General features: G+C 52.3%; 2 protein-coding genes across 12 annotated transcripts; one reads left to right on the forward strand and one right to left on the reverse strand.

Annotated features, from left to right (window-relative positions):
* The first annotated feature begins 51 nt into the window (after positions 1 to 51).
* On the forward strand, positions 52 to 11,992 carry svilc (supervillin c). Of its 10 annotated transcripts, none has more exons than XM_029159623.3 (32): positions 59 to 210; positions 1,899 to 2,387; positions 2,894 to 3,013; positions 3,111 to 3,284; positions 3,367 to 3,398; positions 3,835 to 3,896; positions 4,578 to 4,705; positions 4,859 to 5,087; positions 5,162 to 5,640; positions 5,751 to 5,859; positions 6,421 to 6,456; positions 6,538 to 6,600; positions 6,887 to 6,970; positions 7,059 to 7,110; positions 7,195 to 7,372; positions 7,466 to 7,629; positions 7,719 to 7,832; positions 7,901 to 8,037; positions 8,237 to 8,384; positions 8,495 to 8,640; positions 8,731 to 8,906; positions 9,028 to 9,172; positions 9,239 to 9,527; positions 9,604 to 9,758; positions 9,848 to 9,950; positions 10,030 to 10,234; positions 10,324 to 10,457; positions 10,533 to 10,688; positions 10,770 to 10,913; positions 10,990 to 11,102; positions 11,176 to 11,344; positions 11,496 to 11,992. In XM_029159623.3, exons 2-32 carry the CDS (start codon positions 2,098 to 2,100, stop codon positions 11,519 to 11,521), a joined length of 4,560 nt encoding a protein of 1,519 aa, XP_029015456.1. In that variant the 5' UTR covers positions 59 to 210; positions 1,899 to 2,097; the 3' UTR covers positions 11,522 to 11,992. The 10 variants fall into 10 exon arrangements, with proteins under 10 accessions (XP_029015450.1, XP_029015456.1, XP_055366881.1 ...); XM_029159622.3 differs by having other exon boundaries at positions 60 to 210; positions 11,176 to 11,331; XM_055510904.1 differs by adding an exon at positions 1,587 to 1,759 and having other exon boundaries at positions 91 to 210; positions 9,028 to 9,527; positions 11,176 to 11,331.
* tmem98 (transmembrane protein 98) lies at positions 11,680 to 15,312 on the reverse strand. Of its 2 annotated transcripts, none has more exons than XM_029159626.3 (7): positions 15,153 to 15,312; positions 13,573 to 13,793; positions 13,278 to 13,409; positions 13,138 to 13,171; positions 12,833 to 12,948; positions 12,688 to 12,747; positions 11,680 to 12,609 (listed from the first exon to the last, which is right to left on the reverse strand). In XM_029159626.3, the coding sequence occupies exons 2-7, from the start codon at positions 13,701 to 13,703 to the stop codon at positions 12,408 to 12,410; spliced, it is 675 nt and encodes a 224-aa protein (XP_029015459.1). In that variant the 5' UTR covers positions 13,704 to 13,793; positions 15,153 to 15,312; the 3' UTR covers positions 11,680 to 12,407. The 2 variants fall into 2 exon arrangements, with proteins under 2 accessions (XP_029015459.1, XP_029015458.1); XM_029159625.3 differs by having other exon boundaries at positions 13,573 to 13,790; positions 15,153 to 15,311.
* Positions 15,313 to 20,076: the final 4,764 nt, after the last annotated feature.

Genomic DNA, 20,076 nt, shown 5'->3' on the forward strand with positions numbered 1-20,076 from the left:
GCTCTTCACCTTTAAACTCTGGAGTAACTGTGGTGTTTACTTCCCGCAGTTTGCCCATCTATTTATACGCTCCCCTCTTAATGCGGACGCGCTCCACAGCTGCCAGTCTGACTCGGGGCTGCTTTTGGAGTCCGACAGTCGAGGGCCGGTGCGGAGGCACGCGCCGGGCTGAGGAAGCGCAGCGGCAGCTTCCCGCAGTGGGCAGAGTGCGTGAGTACACGCGTGTGACTTTACTGTGTGCGGGAGAACGAGGACACAGGAGCGCTCCATTCGTTTATATGAGCCAATGTTGGTTTTACGCTTAGAAGCGACCCGGTACTGTAACTCTGGAAGCTGCGGCTGCGCGTCCGTCACTTTGGTCGCAGTGTTGGCGTTCGGTCCCTTCGCGAGAAAACATTAAACGTGGTTTTGCGTAAAAACGCGAATGCGCAATTTAGAGTTTTCCAATGCCACAACGTATTTACGCACAATCTAGCCACGGACCTTCAACCTGACCAACGTGCTTTCTCGTGATTTAAAACGAGTCGAGCCCCAACTACAGTTCGTACAGTCTCCAAGTCTTTGCTGTTGTTGAAGGCTTTGCAGGTTTTTCTAAACCGCATGCATGTGGTTTAAGTTGGGCGACGTTAAAACGCCGCCAACCTCATTGGATTATGGCGAGGACGTGAGGGGAAAGCTGCTTCCCTCCAGCCACGCACACGCCTGTGATGTAGAATGTGACTGCAGTTCATGTCACTTTCATACATCCCCGTGTTACTCGTGAATAAGGCACAGATATGGAAACCCACCCACAACCCATTGTCTTTAGTCGTGTGTCATTTAGGATGTGAAGAACAGGCCTCTGAGACTTTGTCCTTGAATTGGGGTTCTCCCCCCGTTTCTGTTCTGTTAGGAACACGTGCATGTGTGAGCTGAGGCGCTGACAGAGATGCACAGAAGTCTAAGCTGGGTTCTTACGTGGAGATCAGAGCACCTCGCGGCTCAGCCCATTAAAGCTCTCTGACTGGAAATCTGGATCATTTGGTCGTTTAACAGATTACTGCATCAGACCTCCGGCCCGTTCTTTTTCTAGTCTTCTGTTTATTTATTCCCTCTGTTCACTGTGGGTTTCAAGTAGCCCACACCCGATGGGCCCCGCGGCCCGGTCCTCTCGTGGACTGCTCTGCGCCGCTAAGTCCGTAGCTCTGTCTCTTTGTTCCCGTCCCATTGTGCCTCCTCTATCAGGAACGCTGACGGCCGCGGTTTCGGAGAGTTTGCAAACGCATCCGATGTTTGTACACATTCGACGCTGCCAATAGGCTCTCAAGCCTTTGACGGCGTAACTCGGGGTGAGCGGCAACCTCCAAATGCACATTGTGCCACATGAGGACTATTTATATGTGTTTCACAGCCTCAGGCTTTATTAATGCTGTTTACTGGCTTCCAGGCAACCGTGCAGCCACCAGGGACCTTTTTTGGCTCATCTGTGCACATGTTGCATACAAACATGTACTGTAATTAAAATGCATCATTGTGAAGTTAAACACTATATCTTAAAAATACATTTGAAGCCATAGCTGATATTATCTGGCCTGTGTTTTTAACAGACAGATCAAACTGAGAGGAAATAGCGACCTTTTCTGCTTCAGATCCGCCCATAGTTGTGGAAAGGAGCAGCCTGTGTGCAGACTCAGTGCCATGAAGGCCTGGACCCAGCGAGCAGCTGAGCCGGTGTAGCGTTTCAGTGCAAGGGGAGATTCCTGCATGGCACTGCAGCCTGGTACAGGTCATCTTACATGGAGTCCAGGGATAAATGAAGGATGCACACAAAATTGAGTTAATATATAATGAAGGCAGCGACTGCTGAGGGGCAGTGCTGTGAATGAGGCCTTTTTTTTGTTTGCTCTTTCCTGTTGTAGGTGAAACGTCTCCCTCCAGATCGTTTTGCAGCCTCTGATTGGACTGGATTCAATGAGCTCATCATCATCACAGCACAAAGGCTTCAGGGCCGATGGAATCTGATTTTTTGGGATTAAAGTTTCAGAGCTGCTTTTTTTTTTTTCCTCGGCTGAAAAATAAAGTAGAAAACGGCCTGCTTTGCGTTTTGGAATCCTTTTAATGGTCATGGACAGCACAGACGACCCGGTCCCGGAGCCCAGATCGGAGCGGATCGCCCGCTACAAGGCCGAGAGGAGGCGAGAACTGGCCGAGCGCTATGGCAACGTGGAGGAGCTTCCTTCCAAATGGGTGAAGAGGGACGGGAGAGAGGCGCACGAGCCGGCGATCCAAGCCCACGGAGGCCCGCTGAGCTCAGAACCAGGCCTGAACCAGGGCGTGAACGGAAGGACGCGAGGGGTCACCAACGGATTAGAAGCAGACGCTCACGCAGAGTCCGACTACCTGAGGAGGTGAGTCATGTCTGGAGTGAGCGGTGACTTCATGGAGGGTGTAGACTGAAACCATGGAGACGTGCCAGGGTCTCATTGTTAGGAGTGTACCAGCGTGCTGCAGCCTGTGATAAGATCTGTTTATAGAAGAGTAGAATGTGAGTGGAAGGAGCAGGTGTGTGGGTCCAAGTAGCATGAACACATACAAAGCCCTGATCCCACCTGCTTCTGTTTTTCACTCTGACATCAGGATGGAGGTCCTTTTTCAATACAGTGGGTTAATATTAAAAGCAGTTCACAATGTGACTCCCATGTATTGATCCTGCAGAGTTTGTCACTAAGTGCGTCTAAATCTGAAGCCCAGCAGGGGGTTTTAAAGCCAGTTATGCTAAGATCTACTGTCCCAGCTTAGCTTCCCGTCATGTGGTCTGGCTCCGCTCAGCAGAACAAAGAGTCCGACGTCCACACTTTGTCTCTGAGCGCGTTCCTCACCCCACGCTCCCACTCTCCTCCTCGCCCCGCTGCAGGCAGGGTTCCCAGGACTCTGCCAGCGCGCACAGCGGGCAGCTCCACACCCGGGTGTCGGTGGGCCGCCTGAGGAGCTCCCTCCTGCAGCGGAGCGGCGCCGGAGCGGCGCCGGACAAAGCGTAGGGTCCGACCTGCATGTGTGCGAGACACACCGTGCTCCCGCGTCCTTCACCTCAACGCCCTCTCCCCTCTTTTCCTCCTCACGCCTTGCGCCAGGAGCCCCGACGCCGGTCGGACCGCGTCCTCCCTGGACCTGGCTGTGAGGCCGGGCCCCGAGGGCCGGCGGCGCACGCAGCGCTACCTCCCCGCCGGGCCGGCCGGCGCCCGCAAGAGCGGCGAGCGCTTCAGGACGCAGCCCATCACCGCGCACGAGGTGGAGGAGAGCAGCGGGTGAGAGCTGACCCACAAACGCACCGTGCATGATAGAACCGGGTCTTACTGTTCATGGTTTGCCTCATCTATCTCTTTTCAGGCTGCTGGATCCTGCTGAGGAGCACTCCGAAGGTAAAACTATGTTTAAATCAATGTACTAATAAAAGAAATGCTCATTTCAAGAGTCATCTGGTTCACTCGTTAATGCACTAAAAGACGGGAGTTGTTTCTGGGCATCGGAGGTTAATGAGGAGACAGGGAGGGAGAGATGTGAAATCTCCAACAGTGACATCATCACCAGTGGGAGTTGCTGCTGCCGGGGGAATTCTGTGTTCGGTCGAATGCAGAATATTTCACTTCATGTGACTCAGGAACAGATGAGTCTAATCTCCTGGAAGGCAGCTGCTGTGGACGACGGTGGAGCTGTTCAGCCTCAGAGGAATGGATGTAGGAGGAGCATCCTGTGGGATGAGACAAAGACTGTGTGATCTTTCTAACGCCTGTCTGCTTTTTTTTTTGTTTGTTTTTGCTCTTTGTGATGTAATGATTTGCGTCCTTCTTCCTCCAGCTGACGTGAAAACAGACGAACGAGCCAAGATGAGCGTCGCAGCCAAGATGTCTCTGTTCAAAGTAAGCCTGCGTCGGACTGTGAGACTGGACGACCTGCTCGCTTTAACAAAACACGGGGATGAATGGTGACTTTATGAAGCGCCTGAGAAATATATTTACCAGCTAAAGACAAATGTCCGTCTGTCATCGAGAGTCCCCTCAGCTTCTCGCCTTACACGGTGGAGCGGTGCTGAACACGCAGAACTCGGGCCCCGATCATGTTGAGGGAATATAAATGGCCAAACAGGTGCTGGTGCTGGGTCCGGCTCGGTCCGGCTGGACCCAGTCTGCACAGGCCGCACTCATTAGGAGGGCGACTACATTTATAGTGGGACGGGCACAAATAAAACAAATGGTGTTTGTTGGATGGAGGGGGCATAAAGCAGGAGGTGAGAATGTGCCACACGCTGTAGCGCCATTAACAGCCCTGGCAGCGGTGTTATAATTAGCTGCTCTGGTAACTGAAGCTGCCCGGGCTCCTGTTACACCGTGACCTGTCGAGCCGGGGTTGGGTCGGCTCTCTGACCCACTTCGCCTGCTTCCCTTCCGACCCACCGCGGTCGGGGGGGCGGCGCCGGGAGCTTCCGCCGGCCCCTCATTGGTCCCTCCCGCTCCGGCGGCGTGGAGCGGCCGCGCGGCTCCACCCGTGGGGCCCGAGGAGCCCGCTGACGTCTGCCGCCGTCTGCTCTGCCTCCTCTGCAGGAGCTGGAGAGGTCCGCGGCCCCCCCCAAGGCCCGGAGCGGCGCCTGTCGCGACCGCCGGGGTCGCCGCGGCAACGAGCACCGCTTCCTGACCCAGCCGATCACCTGTGAGGAGATGGTCACCATCAGGTGGGCTGGACAATTCTGATTCTCAATGAATCTCAGAAGACTAAAACATAAATAATGTAATAATTTTAAGCCTCATACCGTCCTACTAATGAAGACTAGTCAGCGTGATGAGTCCAGTTCAGGTCATTTTGTTGATGTGTTCCCCCCCTTCAGTGCCTCCACACCGGGAGCTCCACTGGAGCCTCCGTCTGTCCATGCTGAGTCAGCAGAGGATGGGGACCAGAACTGCAAACTCAGCATGAGTGAGAAGCTGGCCCTCTTCAACAAACTGTCTCTGCCGGGGAGGCGGGACGACGGCCGCGCCGACGGGCCTCCGGAGCGGCGGCGGCAGAAGGGCGCCCGGTACCGCACGCAGCCCATCACCGTGGAGGAGGTCGGCCTGGTGAGCGTGGATTACACACATGATGAAATGTCTTTGTTTAGAGGGATCACAGACTGACCCTTTAATCGCCTCAGCTCCAGAAGGGCCCGGTCCAGCTTCCCGCCTTGTGTTTGTCCTCCCACCTGTCTGACAGACAGCAGGCCTCGTCTGTCAATCTAAAGCCCAGCGAGGTGCGTTTCTCCCAGTCCAGACCGGACGGCGGCACCGGGCCGGAAGAAAGCAGCCCGGGTCAGCACCGCGACCCGGAGACGGGCCTGAGAGGAATCCTGAAGAAGAGCCGCTCGGAGCGGAGCGGGACGGAGGCGCCGCTCCACCGCGAGCAGAACGGCGGCGGCTGCGGGGCCGCGGCGGCGGAGGCGGCGCTGGAAGTCCATGCGCCGCCGCGGAGACGGAGGACTTCCAGTGCGGAGGGAGGCTCCTCCACCGCGGCTCCCTGGAGGCAGAGAGCCCGAAACGGCACGGAGACCGGCGCCTCCGCTACCAGAACCGAGCCGGAGCGGGACGCTGCCCTGGACCAGCCGGCCTCGTCTCTGGAGCTCAGCTCAAGGATTCAGTAAGTAACAGATGTAGAGTAACGTGATAAACAGAATTATAAAATGCACATGTTTGCAGGCAAAACACTAACAATGATTTTTTTTTTGTTGTGTGTGAACTGATGAAAAGACAAGAGGATGAGAAGGAGAGTGAAACCACAGCCACAGGTGGAGTCCGTGTCAGCCTGGCGGACGGTTCTACAGAACCACAGGACCCGACCATCGGCACCAACAGCGCGGTGAGAACGTAATATATGGTTTAAGGATGAGAACCAGCACGAACCCTCCAGAACCTGTATCCTGTCAAATCTGTCTGATCACGTTCTGCTGTTGCTGCTGCTATAAAAATATTAAATGGAAAAACAAGTTTTCTGAAATACTGGCTTCTACAACATCACAAAACTCGGCAGTTATTGACAAATTTGAAAACCCCACATGGATCCAGCGCTGCGTTCGGGGGTTGTCGGGTTCGCTCCTACTAACCATCTTTGAGTCCACACCTAGAATCGGTTCCACGGGCCTGTTTGTCATTCCTCTGTAACCAGATATAGCATCTCTCAGCATCAGCACTCTGGGCCTGGTATGTGCTAAATGAACGGAGCCCAGGGTAATATATAGATCTAGGCTGTGTTTATACACCGAGGGGATTTCAATTCTCATAATGCCATGTGGAATGTAAACAGACGGATTATTCTGCATGTTGACCTCCTGCTGACCTCATGGTTGCATTGACTTTAATGTCTTCTTACTTCTTTGCGATCGAACCTCTTATTTTTTTTTTTATTCCTCCCTCTCTGCAGGAAGAGACAGAAACTCTTGCGGCTCCTCAGCGCTGGGTAAGTCCTGCTCCATCGGTCTCCATTATGAAAACGCAGACATACAACCAGCTGTGTCTCCTCATCCCTCCTCTCTCCCAGGAGCCCGTCTTTGCCTCTGTCTATTCTAGCAGCACGCCCCAGTATATCATGTGTTTCAATCAGGTAACAGTGTGAGCCGGTGCCTCGCGTTTTGCTTTGCGGTGTTTTGCGTGCAGTGAAAATCGATTTGTCATGACACAGATTCAGGTGAATGCGATATTTTAACGTGTTTTTTTTTTTTTTTTTTTAACCAGTGGGTTTGTAGTGTTTCTGTCATGCTAACGAGTCGGCGCTGCAGCAGGAAGTGATGCTTTACAGCCTTAACTACTTGCGAGTCTTGTCCTGCATCCAGAATGAATCTGTTCCCTGTTGTTCCTCTTGTATTCATGTTGTTTTGCTTCATCCTCAGACAAATCTGTCCTTTGAGGCTCAGGAAGTGTCGTCTCCCACCAAGAACCAGCCGCAGCCTCAGTGGAGACAAAAGGCCGGTGGGGTAAGCTGGCATTTTAGTTCCATCAGGCCTGTTTTCATGGTTGGAGGTGTGCAGGGACATGCTGGAGCTGGTGCGTTTCTCTCCACAGGCTGAGGATCAGGAGCCTCACGCGGACAAAGACGAGGACTTTGAAGCTGAGGGTAAAATGTGAATCGATCTGATCGTACGAAAGCAGCTCGATGGATGCTACGCGTGCGTTCCTGAGCTTGCGCCTCTGTCCTCAGCAGCGGCACAGTGCGCTCCGCCCTCGCCGCCGCGCGAGGCGACGGAGCCGGTCGCGGCGGACGGAGGCTCCTCCGGGGACCGGTCGCCCCCCTCCTCCCGCCCCCGCCCCCCCGCCGGAGACGGCGCTGCTGAGAGCGAGCAGGACCTGGACGTGCTCTGCCAGACCAACATGCCCATGTGAGCCCGGTTTCACCTCCCGTGGGAGGAGTAGCAGCCTTTACTGATGCTGGAGTCAAAGTGTGTGTGTGTGTGTGTGTGTGTGTTTCACAGGCTAACTTCGGCCGTAGCGGAGCACAGGAGGTCCGTGCGTCCATCTCGCCGCACTCAGGGCTCCAGGAACCCTCTGCGGGCTCTCGCAGCCAGAGAGGACATCAGGCAGGACTACATGGGCGAGAGAGTCGGCACAACTGAGGAGAGGATTCAAGCAGAGAAGAGTGAGTGGAGTCCTGTTTCTGCTCCTTCTCTTCCTACGTTGTCTCGGTTGTTGCTCAGCCCTCTCGTCCCGCGTCCGTTCTCTCCCCAGAGTCCAAGAACTCTTCTCCAGAAGCTTCGCCTCCCAGATCGACGGACTCCTCCTTTGACGCTGCGCGTGCGGCCCGTCCGCCCTTCAGCAGCCTGATGCTCATCCACGTCAAAGGTCAGAGGTCGCGGGGCCTCGGCGAGCCCCCGCTGCCGCGTCTGTACCAACCACTGCTTGTGTGACAGGTAGGCAGCATGTTCAGGCGCGTGTGGTGGAGCCGTCGGCGAGGTCGCTGAACAGCGGCGACTGCTTCCTGCTGGTTTCCCCGGAGCATTGCGTTGTGTGGAGCGGCGAGTTTGCCAGCGAGCAGGAGAGAGCCAAGGTACCGCCGTCAGCAATCGCACGATGTATGAAATCAAAGGGAACCAGGTCCCACGTCTACATTACGGAATGAAATCCTTAAACGCTGGACTGATCATTGCAAAGATTTTTTTTTTTAGAAATCTGCTTCAAATTTCCTGCTCGCCTTTTGCTACGTTCCTGTTTTGACGCTTAACTGGAAGCTGTTGTTTGTCTCCAAGGCGTCGGCGCTGGCGTCGTTCATCCAGCGTCACGGGGACCTCGGCTGCCGGGCCTCGCGGGTCGTCCGCCTGGAGGAGGGGCTGAACTCTGACGGCAGCGTGGCCGCAGACTTCTGGTCTCTCCTGGGAGGGAGGACGCCGTACAGAGGTTGGACTTTAGCTGCAGATGTCTGATCCTGGGTCTGTAGACGGACCTGCAGCTTCCGCTCTGGTTGCTGGATGCTCGTGACCCTGTTGTCGGCCCACGTTCTCCCGCAGGTGCCGGCGCGCCGGAGGAGGACGAGGTCTACGAGCGCGGCGTGGTGGAGTCCAACTGCGTGTACCGGCTGGTGGAGACGCGGCTGGTGCCCTATGAACGGGCCTGGGCCTCCGTCCCCACCACCTCGCTGCTGAGCCCCACTGAGGTCCGCCGTCTCTCCTCCTCTCACGGAACTGCTCCGTCCTGACTCTGCGGTGGTTTTTCATCGTCTCCCCGTGCGTCCACACATGTCCAGGCGCTGGTGTTTGACTTCGGCAGCGAGCTGTACCTGTGGCTCGGGCTCGACGTCCCCCCCGGCAGGAGATCGGTGGCTCTGCAGCTGACTCAGCAGGTGTGGGCCGGCGCCTACGACTACAGCAACTGTGGAGTCAACCCACTGGATCCCACGCAGCGCAACCCCGGCGTACAGCCGTGAGTCCACTTCACACTATGTGGATTTCAGTTTTCCATCTCCGTGGGCGACCGCACTTGAACACATTTTAAAGTCACCGTTTCACGCCTGACGCTCGGTCTGGTTTCTCTCCCGCCGCAGGCGAGGGGAGGGTCGTCCCGCCTGGGCCTTGTTCGGGGTCCTATCGCAGCACAGCGAGACCAGCCTGTTCACGGAGAAGTTTCTAGACTGGCCGCGCGGCGGCGGGGGGAGCGAGGACGCTGCCGCGGTGGACGACGAGGCGCAGGTTGGTTCGGACCGGTTCAACCCGTTTCATTCGGGGGAAAGCGTAACCCGGCTCCTCTCCTCGCAGCCTGAGCCGCCGGCGCCCGACCTCCTGGCGTCCTGTGACAGCGCGTCTCTGGCGCCGGGCCAGACTGCGGAGGAGGTCGGCTCGGTTCTGGACGGGCTCGGCGTGCGGCGGGGCGGCAGCGGCGTGGTGGCGCTGGAGGACGGGGGCCGGGCGGAGCTGCGGACGCTCGCTGTGGACACGTGGCACGTCCAGGAGTTCGGCGACAGCGAGGTTCCGGTGCAGAGCGCCGGGCAGCTGCATCAGGGCGACTCCTACGTCATCCGCTGGACTCACAGCGCCGGCGCCGCCGGTCAGTGGCCTTCACCGCGAACCCGCCTTAGAGCGGTGAGGAGAAGACCTTCCACTGACTCGGTTCTGTGCTGCAGATGACGTGGACGGTCCAGACGGGTCCGGTCCAGACGGGTCCGGCCCAAAGCAGAGCACCACCTTCTTCCTGTGGCGCGGCCGTCACTCCAGCGTCAGCGGACGCGACACGGCCGCGTTTCTGTCCATCGGCACGAAGACGCCCCCGGAGTCGCAGGTACGGGTCGAATCGGCACGCGCGAACTGTCGTTTCCGGTGCTTCTCTGTCGGGGCCCGTGCTTCTCTCGCGTGTCTGTTCTGGTGAAGGTGGCCGTGTCTCAGGGCAGCGAACCGCCCTGCTTCCTGCAGCTTTTCCACGGAGGCCTGGTTGTTCACAAGGGCAAACGAGAGGAGGCGTCCGCTCACGAAGGTGCAGTAAATTCAAAGGTTTTCTCTTTATTTATTTATTTTTAAAACTTCATATGGAAAATAATGCTCCTTTATTGAAGGCTGGCGCTTGTTCTGCGTGCGGGGGGAGCTGCCGGAGGAGGGGTCTCTGCTGGAGGTGGATTGCTGCTGCGCGGGTCTACGCTCCAGGGGCTGTGTTGTCCTGCTCAACAGCCAGCAGGGGGTCCTGTACCTCTGGACTGGTTGCAAAGCCCACAGCAGCGTCCGAGAGGTCGGCAGGAGGACGGTGGAGCGTCTCACTCAGATGTGAGCCACATAAAACCATGTGTGCGTTTGAATGGTGGCTCTGTCCGGGGCTCGTTAGCGTTTGTTGTTGTTGTTGTTGTTGTCGCCAGGCGTCCACCAGAGCTGGGTCTCGGCGCCGACCAGCCGGTGGAGGTGGAGGCGGTGGAGGAAGGTTCAGAGCCCGCAGGCTTCTGGGCCGCGCTGGGCCCGATGGACCGGAAGGCCTACGACTGCATGCTGCACGGTAGAACCGCCCGGGTTCACATCAGCGGACGTTCCCTCGAGAACGAATAACGGCAGCCGCTGTTTCTGTCGTCAGATCCTGGGAAGTACAACTTCACGCCGCGCCTCTTCCATCTGAGCGCCCGCTCCGGGAGCCTCCGGGCCAGGGAGCTTCAGAGCCCGCATCGGCTGCCGGGGCTTGTGATGGCGATGCCCTTCGTCCAGGAGAGCCTGTACTCTGAGCCGCAGCCAGGTGGGAGCGGATGCGGAACAGCTGCTTTGTTCAGCGATAATCAAAAAAATCCTGTCTCTGAGATATGAGAATTTCCTCCAGCTTTGTTCCTGCTCGACAACCGCCTGGAGGTTTACCTGTGGCAGAGGGGTCAGCCTGAGCAGACAGAGAGTTCGGCGTCAGCCTGGACCCGGTGGCACAATGAGCGCCGGTGCGCCATGCAGACGGCGCTGCAGTACTGCAAAGGTAGGAGGACAATGGTGAAGCCAAGCTGAAGCTTGAGCCCGGAGCCGTGGTGTAAAAACCGGTCCCTGCTTCCCAGAAATGAACCCGAGGAGGCCGCCGCAGGCCTATCTGGTCCTCGAGGGGTCAGAACCTCTCACCTTCACGAACGTCTTCCCACACTGGGACACGAGCCTCGGACCTCGCTCACAGGTACAAGCGGTAATGTTTGATAGGAATGTCATCAGTCCATCAGTCTCTTTTTAGATGGGTTTTTGTGTGGCAGGGTTGCACAGGGCGGGTTAAGCTGACTATGGTGCAGGACGCCCTGGCCCAGCTGATGAAGACCCAGTACCCTCTGGAGGAGCTGCTGCAGAACCCTTTGCCTGAGGGAGTGGACCCACAGCACCTGGAGGTCTACCTGTCTGACCAGGACTTCCAGGTACCGACTGGAGGTGCAGTGGCGTTCTTCCACCAGCAGGCGGCAGTGTTGACCCGATTTAGCGAATACTGATGTTAAATCCTGACGGGAAGTTTAGTCTAAACTGTTTTTGAATTGATTTCTACATTGTCTCCACTATAAATAACTAAGTCATTATGTTTCAGACTATTCTGGAAATGAAGAGAGATGAATATGCCTCGCTCCCAAGCTGGAAGCAAATTGATCTGAAGAAAAGCAAAGGCCTGCTTTACTAGACGGTGGGAACATGTGGAGCCTGGATGATGTGACGCCACCATCCAGCAGGACGTCACCACCACAATGTTGCACAAAGAACTCTACACAACGGAATAAGAAGGACAGATTCACTTTTATTTATGTCACATTAGTACGAGTGTGAGTGGGCTTTCTATCAGATGTGGATTTCTCTGTAGCTATTGTCCCGAGCAAAAAAAACAAAAACATTTTTCCTATGAAACCTTAACAAATCTGCACAAATCAATGAAAGATGAAATAGCTGTGCAGGAGTAAATGGACATCAATAACAAACGGTGAGATTACAAATGAGAAAACACGAGTGTGCTTCCTGGAACAAAAAAAATCAAAACAAACAGATTGTGAACAAGGAAAAAAAAATAAAAATAAACCGTAATAACTTTCTAAATGTTTCCGCTTCAGTCCACATTTTTTTAGCACAGCCTTGAAACCATGTTGACACTGTAGTCCTACCGAACCCGGCCTCCGTTGGAGCCTCGTTGGCCTCGCTCACTGTGTGGATTAGTGTGGCTCCCTAAGCCTGTGTGTGACTGTGCTGGTCAGGCTGGATTTCAGACCACCGCTGGGTGATTGTGTAAAGAACATTCCAAAGGCTTTTCACCGACAGGCCGCTCTTTAAACACATTCATACAACGCCTGTGTTTGAGACGAGTCATGTCCCTGTATCCATCAGCACAGACAGCATTGTTAGTAACGGTAATGGTTGGATGATGAGTTTGGGACGCTGCCTTTTTCACTCCTGTCCGAGTTAAGTATAGACTGAGAGGAGGATTTAGGAAAGGCTGGTTTTGCTGCTGTTTGCTCTAGATGGCCTGCTCTCTGGTCGCGGCGGCTCCTGGAATCCCTCGCTCCGGCTCGGAGGCCAGCGCCGCCTCGCGCAGCACCACCATGTGGTCCTCGGCAGCGTGGAGCGACTGCTCGATCCAGTCCATGCTGCCGGACATGTGGCAGGCGTTGCGCGTGACCAGCACCAGGTGGCTGACGGACAGCAGCAGCGCCGTGGCCCTGAGGAGGAAGACGCCCACGGGTGGGTTCTCTGGACGCTAAAAGGAGCTTTTCATTGGGATCGGGAGCTGCGGTTACCTGGCGTCCAGCAGAATCGGGTCCAGCGGCGGGTACATGGACCGGACCACGTCGTCCACCCTGGGGGAGGGAGAAGTGAGGGAGGGGGTGAGGCTGAGTGGGGAGCGGGGTGTTGGTGCGCGTGCCGCTGTTTTGCGGGCGTCACCTCGGGCTGATGCGCTTGGCCACCGTGATGATGTCGCTCAGGCTGGCTGGCGCTTTGACCTTTGCCCCCGAGCCCATCGTCATGGCGACCAACTTCTCGGTCAAAGTGTGGCAGATCTGAATGATGGAGTCATTTTGTTTTGATCAGTCCAGTCAATGAAATCAATAACTCCTTTACTTGAGGCATCTTACTCTCAAGCATTGTGCTTTACAGGCTTATATTTGAGTGAGGGAGTGGGACAATTACACAATTACTACAAAATAGACTAAAACTACTCCCACGGAACAAGTGAGGACCCCCATTACCTTCAGGATGGAGATGCAGTGAGACACCAAACCCCTGTTTGAGGGAGACATGACAGCGTTCGGTGGGATGTAGAGAGAGTGCACATCCCTGTTAACATCGAAATGTAAGACTTGACTCTTAGGTCAGCGTCACCACGTACGAGGCGTCTTCTATCCAGTCTTCGTTCTCAAGGATGGCTTCAATGTGAGGGTTCGTGATCACCACGTCGTCCAACTCCAGCTCCGACGGCTCACTCTGCGTCTCCATGGCGCCGATCAGGTCCACTGTGGGTCTGCGGGAACCGTACGAGTCAGGGAAGAGAGACAGAACCCACCAGAGGCACCGGTCAATGAATTATATTTTACTAAAACCAAAAGATGGAGTCAAAGTCACTAACATTTAACTTTATGTGGCTTTTAAGAGGTCAATCTATTAAACTGTCCCGATCTACTGACTTGGAGTCAAAGTGGTGCAGCAGGTCGTGGGGGCGACAGTAGCGGTGTCTGCACACCACCACCAGGGCAACGAAGGAGGCCAAGAAGATGGTGGCCAGCACCCCGATGGCCACGATCACAACCGTCTCCATGGCGACCCGGCTCCCGTTCGTTAAGAGGAAAAGAGTCCAATCAGGATCGGGCTGATTGTTCGAGCTCGATTATGGACGGAGGCTCATCTGCTGAGGAGAGAATAATTGGTGGGTTCGGTGCACAGAAGTGCGGCATCATCATCACACTTGAATATGTCTGCATGAAATTTCCACCATTTGCATGTTTTGTGGAAGCGCAGCGCTCCTCTGGACTCCAGCCAAGTGGAATCCAGTCAGTGGAGTTTGGTGTGTTTTTAAGTACGGCAGAGCGGCGCTGCCCGCTTCACACACTTCACGGATCTTTATCTAAGTGTAGAAAGCTGGAGTGGACGTGGTTCTGTTTGCATTAGCTACGGCGTCATGACAACGGCATTGACTGAACACAGGTTTGCTGCAGGACCGTGAAGACCCGTTTCCACCTGTAGGCGACAGTGGACCGTCCCTGTGTCGGTCCAGTCACTCATTAACCTGTGCTGCCCCACCTGTTCCCTGTGTGTGGGTGTGGAGAGAAGCTGCCCCTGGACTGATTCATATCAACTATATTGTGTTTTTTCCCCTTGTTATAGACATGAGTTAAAAACTGTTACTGTTACAACGCTGTGACCCGGCATTAGGAGAGGTTCAGCTGTGGAATGCTGTAATGTCTTAATCAGATTAATTCATTACATGCGCTGTATCGTACTCTCCACAGAATGAAGGCTTTTCTGAATCCTTTCCTTTCACAGACCACTGGGTTTTTAAGGCTTATAAACCCAGGGAACACATGGAAAGGTGAAAAGAGTGACCGATTTACTCGAAGGGAAAATAAAAATCCCCAGGGTTGTTTTCATCACTCCTTGTTTTTAATCATCGACAACAATTAAAAGCAACACGAGCTTTTAAACTGTGTTCCCCTAGTTACTTCTGTTTAGAGCCAACTTAAAACTTCTGTTCAGCAAAACAAACACTAGTGGATCAATTTGATGATTTTATGGCCAAGTCAGGACAAACAGTTTGAAATACACGGAGGTGCAAAGTGGCTGCTTTCCCTTAATGACTGCACTTAGGCAACAAAAGAAAGCAGCTCCGGCTCCAGCTTCTTACACTGCGTGCATCACTGCACCACTAATCCTGCACCACAATGGAACCGAGGAACCAGCGCTTCTACGCGTTAGACTCAACTTTGTTTTTGCAATGTAATAGGTCAAACACTCCTAATATACTTTCTATACTCTGGTACCTGCTAGTAAGCGATCTGAACGCAAACAGGTTTGAGTTACATAAATTCAACCCGTTGTTAAACTATTTATGTGAATTTGAAGTAACAAAGACGCAACAGAAACCTTCCATCCGTATTTCAACACATCGACCGTTCTGTGCGCACTAAAGACAATAAACCTTTTAAAAGTTTTAATAATAACATACTATGTTTCACCGAAGCAGATCAATTATACATTTCCAGCCACTTACCTAAACATTTTTCCTTTTAGTCGCGCTCCTAGACAAAAAACTTTTCCCTCGGTCACCGGGAGCGCGGAGACGGGACCGACATCTCCAAACCTGGGGCGTCGTGAACGCGCACAGGGAACAGCACCTCCGGGAGTGTTACTCGAACTTTTCTCCCTGGTCAGTCGCGAGCGCGCGCGTACCAGGCGGTAACGTGAAGCGCGCTCTCGCGCCCACACGTTAAAAACACATTGGGAAAAGCCTGGCGAGTGACACCCAGGGGCCCGTCCTGTGGACGCTAGGGGGCGCACGAGAGCGTTCCACCCACGAAGTGAAGGTGTCAGTTTGTGGTTTATATAAAGCGTGGACTGTGTTGAATGTCTATAAAGACAATGATTGCCCACATCATGACCACTAGGTTCAACCATATCTCTGTCTTGCCTGAGGGTAACTGCTCATCGTTCCTGTCCTGCTGCTCACATTCAGGCATGTTATGCTTTATTGTGTGCTGTGTTAACAGACAGCTGATAATGTGTAACTCAACTATTAAACTGTCCCTGATGATGCTGAGGTGATAAAAGTCCTGACTTAAAGTACCGCAGTATTTCACAAGCGTTCTCTGTGAGGGACTCAGCAGCTGGACAGATGTGATTATGAGCTGGAATAAAGTTGAACCTACAGGGAAATGCAGCTGTGACAAGAATCCACACTCAGCACAAGTACTTCATGAAAGAAGATTAAAGTTTCCAGAGATGAAGAAACAGTCAAAGCTGAGGATGTTCTCCTCTTCTGTGTCGTGTCAGACCCAGCGCTGTGGTCTTTTACTTCAAGGAACATTTTTCTGTCTGAATGTGATTGGAAATAGTTTTTCATTACCCGCAGACGGGGGCCTATTTTTAACACATAGATGCTGTAGATCTGATGCTCATTCTGCCATCCTGACAATCCAGTGCAATAACTTTAATGTAACGTTTAATTGCAACTACACAGACTTTTTACAGTGATTGTAATTCATGGCCACATTTCTTCACTTGTCAGGTTTCAGGTCTGTGAGCTTCAGACTGCAGGTGGGAAAGATAATAACAGAACGAATAATGAAATTTGCAAATTGAGAATGTTTTTCACTGTTTCTTCTGACAATGTGTGAATGAAACAAACAATTCAGACGATCACTTCCAGACTGGGGTGTTTTAATTTCTTGCCACCATGTGGCAGTAACGTGTCAATTACACACGTTTCTCTGCAAATGAGGGAGAAACAGTGAGGTCCTCTGATTCCAAAGCAGAAGTTACCTCTTCAACCCATATTGCATTGGCAGGTCTGATAATCAGAGCTGATAGATTGTAACATAACGAGTCTCCACCTGTGCGCTGCTGTTGAGTCATGCGGTGAAAGATGATGTGATGTTTGATGACAACTCCCTTTGTTTGATTTCTCATTTCCTCAGCGCTGCAGGAGCTCAACAGGAGGCTGGAGGAAACGTGAAGAGTGACCTTTGGTTTATATTGAGGGAGAAAGTGGGTGTGGCCTTCAGCGACGTCACGCAATGGGGCGTGTCCGCAGGTGGCCGAGTCAGACCTTTGACGGTCTGCGTCCGCAGCAGCAGTCCTGATGATTTGTGCACCGTCTCCTAATCAGAAGCAGTGGGAGACATTCCTCTCTGTCAGTGCCTGACAACGTTGTGTGTGTGGCTGCTGTTGACGGAGCGGCAGGCGATACAAATACAAACGTCTCCCTCGGCCCCGGCAGGTGTGGTCGTTAAAGCGGAAAATCAATCAACTTTGGCAATTTCTTGCTGTGTTATTTCACTTTTTTCCCCCCTGTTTTTGATGACTAGGGTTCTGATTAAATTTGATGCGTTTGTAAACAGTGATGCATTGAAGCTGCGTTTCCAGCCTTCAGATGTAATCAAGGTTCTTGCCGTTTTTTTTTTGCTATTTTTACCTTGGCCGACTTCATTCTCCCGTCACATTTTCCTGCATGACTTGAAGCTTTACTTCATCAGAGCGTAGCCTGGAAAATGAGAAAATGTATGCAGCAATATATAGTGTAAAATGATGCTGGCTGGTCTGCAGGGACAACGGATGCTGGAGCCCATGAACCCATGTGACTCCCTTCTGTGTTTCCAGTGCCTCTTATGTTGGTCTGTGAGGGTGGACATGTTTCCCAGATTTAAAAAAGATGTCTTGTTTTCTCTATCATCAGCATCATAAAGATAGAGCCCAAACCATGACATCATCAGTATCAAAAGCATAGAGTAGTTGGCTTGGTCAAGCATTGATTCTAAAATGGGACAAATGTTCAGCTATGTATTAAGTGTTCTCTGCTGAGGCACTTTTCCCATGTGCAGTTTTACCCATGGAGGTTTATCACCTATGGATTTTGTGCAGCTGCATTAAGTTCTAATGAGCTCACAGCGGCGCTGAGACATCGTCCCGTCACCGAGGCGGCGGCAGATGGTTCCATTACTATTTATCAATTTCTTAATAATCCAAGATGTCAGTCAGGCGTAGCGTGTGGTGAGCGCCGTGTGGTCTCTACGTGATCGAATCCAGACTGAAGCTGGGGAGAAGCGCCGTGGCGCTAATCTGTGCTCATTGTCGCGGACGCTGTGAAGAGTCCAAGAGATTACAGCTGGAATGTGAGAATAGGCTCCAATTTACACTAAACTAAGCGGCTTAAAGGGGAAAAGAAATGGAGTTAGCCACTTGGGGGCAGCGGAAACAAGAAACAACACCCTGCACAGGAAGTTCAGGGATTCATAGGAAATTGTTAAATATTACATATGCACATATTTACATATATCAGTGTCTAGGCTTAAAACTATCATGAAGCAGAACTGATTCTTTTGCATATTTCATACACTGGCACATTTAAATATATGAGTCATTGAAATCACCCTCTGTTCAAAATACTTCCTGTACAACTGTAAGTGTCACTTATGATGAAGTTTGCTTTTAATGACGCTGTTTTGTGAGACTTGCACAGCTCATCAGGTTTTCTGGCTTTTTAACTTTGTAAAAAGCCAATTTCCCGTGAAGAGCAACTTCAAAATCTCTTGACTTCCAGAAAGGCAGAGTAAAAAATAAAAAGTAAATTTGCAATGTTTCCAGCTTTACCCCAGGGACGTGCGGTCCCCGCGGCTCCTCGGGCTTAAACGCCGCCTCGTTCATCGCTCATAAGCAGCTGAGCTGGAATAGCGGGAAGCTCTCCGCGGCTGAGGGCGATACAATGGGGCGGGACGGGGTGGGCTCAGATAACGGGTGGGGGGGGACCCGGCGGAGAACAGGGCAGAGAAACGTCCTTGAGAATCAAAGGATCCAGAAGGCTTTCAGTAAAAAAGCCTCCTCTTCATTTGTTCGCCTTAGTCCCAGTGCAACTGAAATCCATTTCTTGGCAGGCGAACAGAGGAAAGCAGTAAACATGACAGGATGCGACATCTCAGCCCACTTTGACTAAATCGCAACATGTTCACTAAATGGAAAACAGCTTTGATATCTTATATGATTAGTTTCTGACAATTCGATTTACCTTATTACGAGTCTACAGCCGTCCAGGTGTTACAGATGTTTTAATCAGCTCCTCATCTGCATAATCCAGTTTTAATTGTGTTCCACACACACGTCATCGCTCCGTCCATGCTGCTCGTTTTAAAATGACTTCAGGCTCTTTAGCTGTGAAGCTGTTGACAACTCTCTCTTAATTATCCATAAACAGGAAATGACATGAAACCAGTGGTTCCCCGTGCTGATTAAACCTGATTTCCCTTCACGATCCACCCGAGCTTCCCCGCTCGCAGGCTTTGTGCTCTCCGTCACTCCAGGTTCCTGCAATTTAACATTTGGTCAAGGACTTTGAAGATTCCCTTCAGTGCGATTGCGAGAAATAAATATTTTCTGAGCCACAGGGTGGAGAGGCCCAGATTTGGTTTGAGATCGGAGCCTAGAGATCACGTCCCTGGAATCTCCTGTTTCTTTTATTAAAGGAAGAGAAATGATAAAATGAGTCACCCTGACAACAAACTTGTGCCTCTGGCTGTTTTCATTGTGCTTTGTTTCCTTATTACTTTATATGAGCGTGTTGCCTTTAATTCAGTGTAATTGTTTTGTTGTAATTTTTTTTATTGTCAACATCCTCCTACAGAACCTCCTATGAACAAACATTCTTTTCCCCGTGACGTTTAGCGGGTTTCAGCTTGTGCTGCAGATGCAGGTGAATTGACCAATCTCCCTCCCGCTGAGAAACAGTTGAGTGGACAGTCCTCTCACATGGATGCGTTCACGGACGAGCACAAGGAGCGTCAACCTGAGCCTGCCATGTTTTATCATTTAAAAAAAAAATCTACTCTTGAGCTGTGGTGCCTCGATGCAGAGAAGCAGGAGAGGAGAGTAGAAAAATCAAACTCTGAGAATGAATGTAAGCACGTGGGCCTTGCTTGGAAATGTAAATTTATTTACATTTAAATTTAAATCTAATGTAGCAACATTGCTCCATGTTTAATATTCATATCGATCATTCTGACCTTTTGGGATATTTTTATTCACATTGTAAATAAACAAAGGTCAGTCCCTGTCATTTCCATGCTTCGTGTTCCTGTTCTTTCTCTGGCTCGCGTAAAAGCTTCTCTGGCTCTGGCCGTTGGAATTTCACAGCGAATTTAATTTCTGCTTTCAGAGTAATTCGGTTTAAATGTTCGGCTGGCTGGCGCTGCAATCTGCCATCTGTGGAGTGGTAAAGAAACAGCTGAAAACGCGTCCTAGTGTCCTGGCGGCTCCACTGGCATCGCGATGCTGTTCGGAGCCTTGGTCACATGGCAGCTCTCCCTCGTGTGGAATGGAACGCTTGTGTCCTCGTCCATGAGACTTTGGGAAAACGTACGTATAAACTCCCTAACTGACAGACTATTAGACGTCTTAATGGACCACGTAAGGTCAGTCCGACCTGTGTA

This window comes from Betta splendens, chromosome 8 (genome assembly GCF_900634795.4).
Source record: "Betta splendens chromosome 8, fBetSpl5.4, whole genome shotgun sequence".
Lineage (NCBI taxonomy): Eukaryota > Metazoa > Chordata > Actinopteri > Anabantiformes > Osphronemidae > Betta > Betta splendens.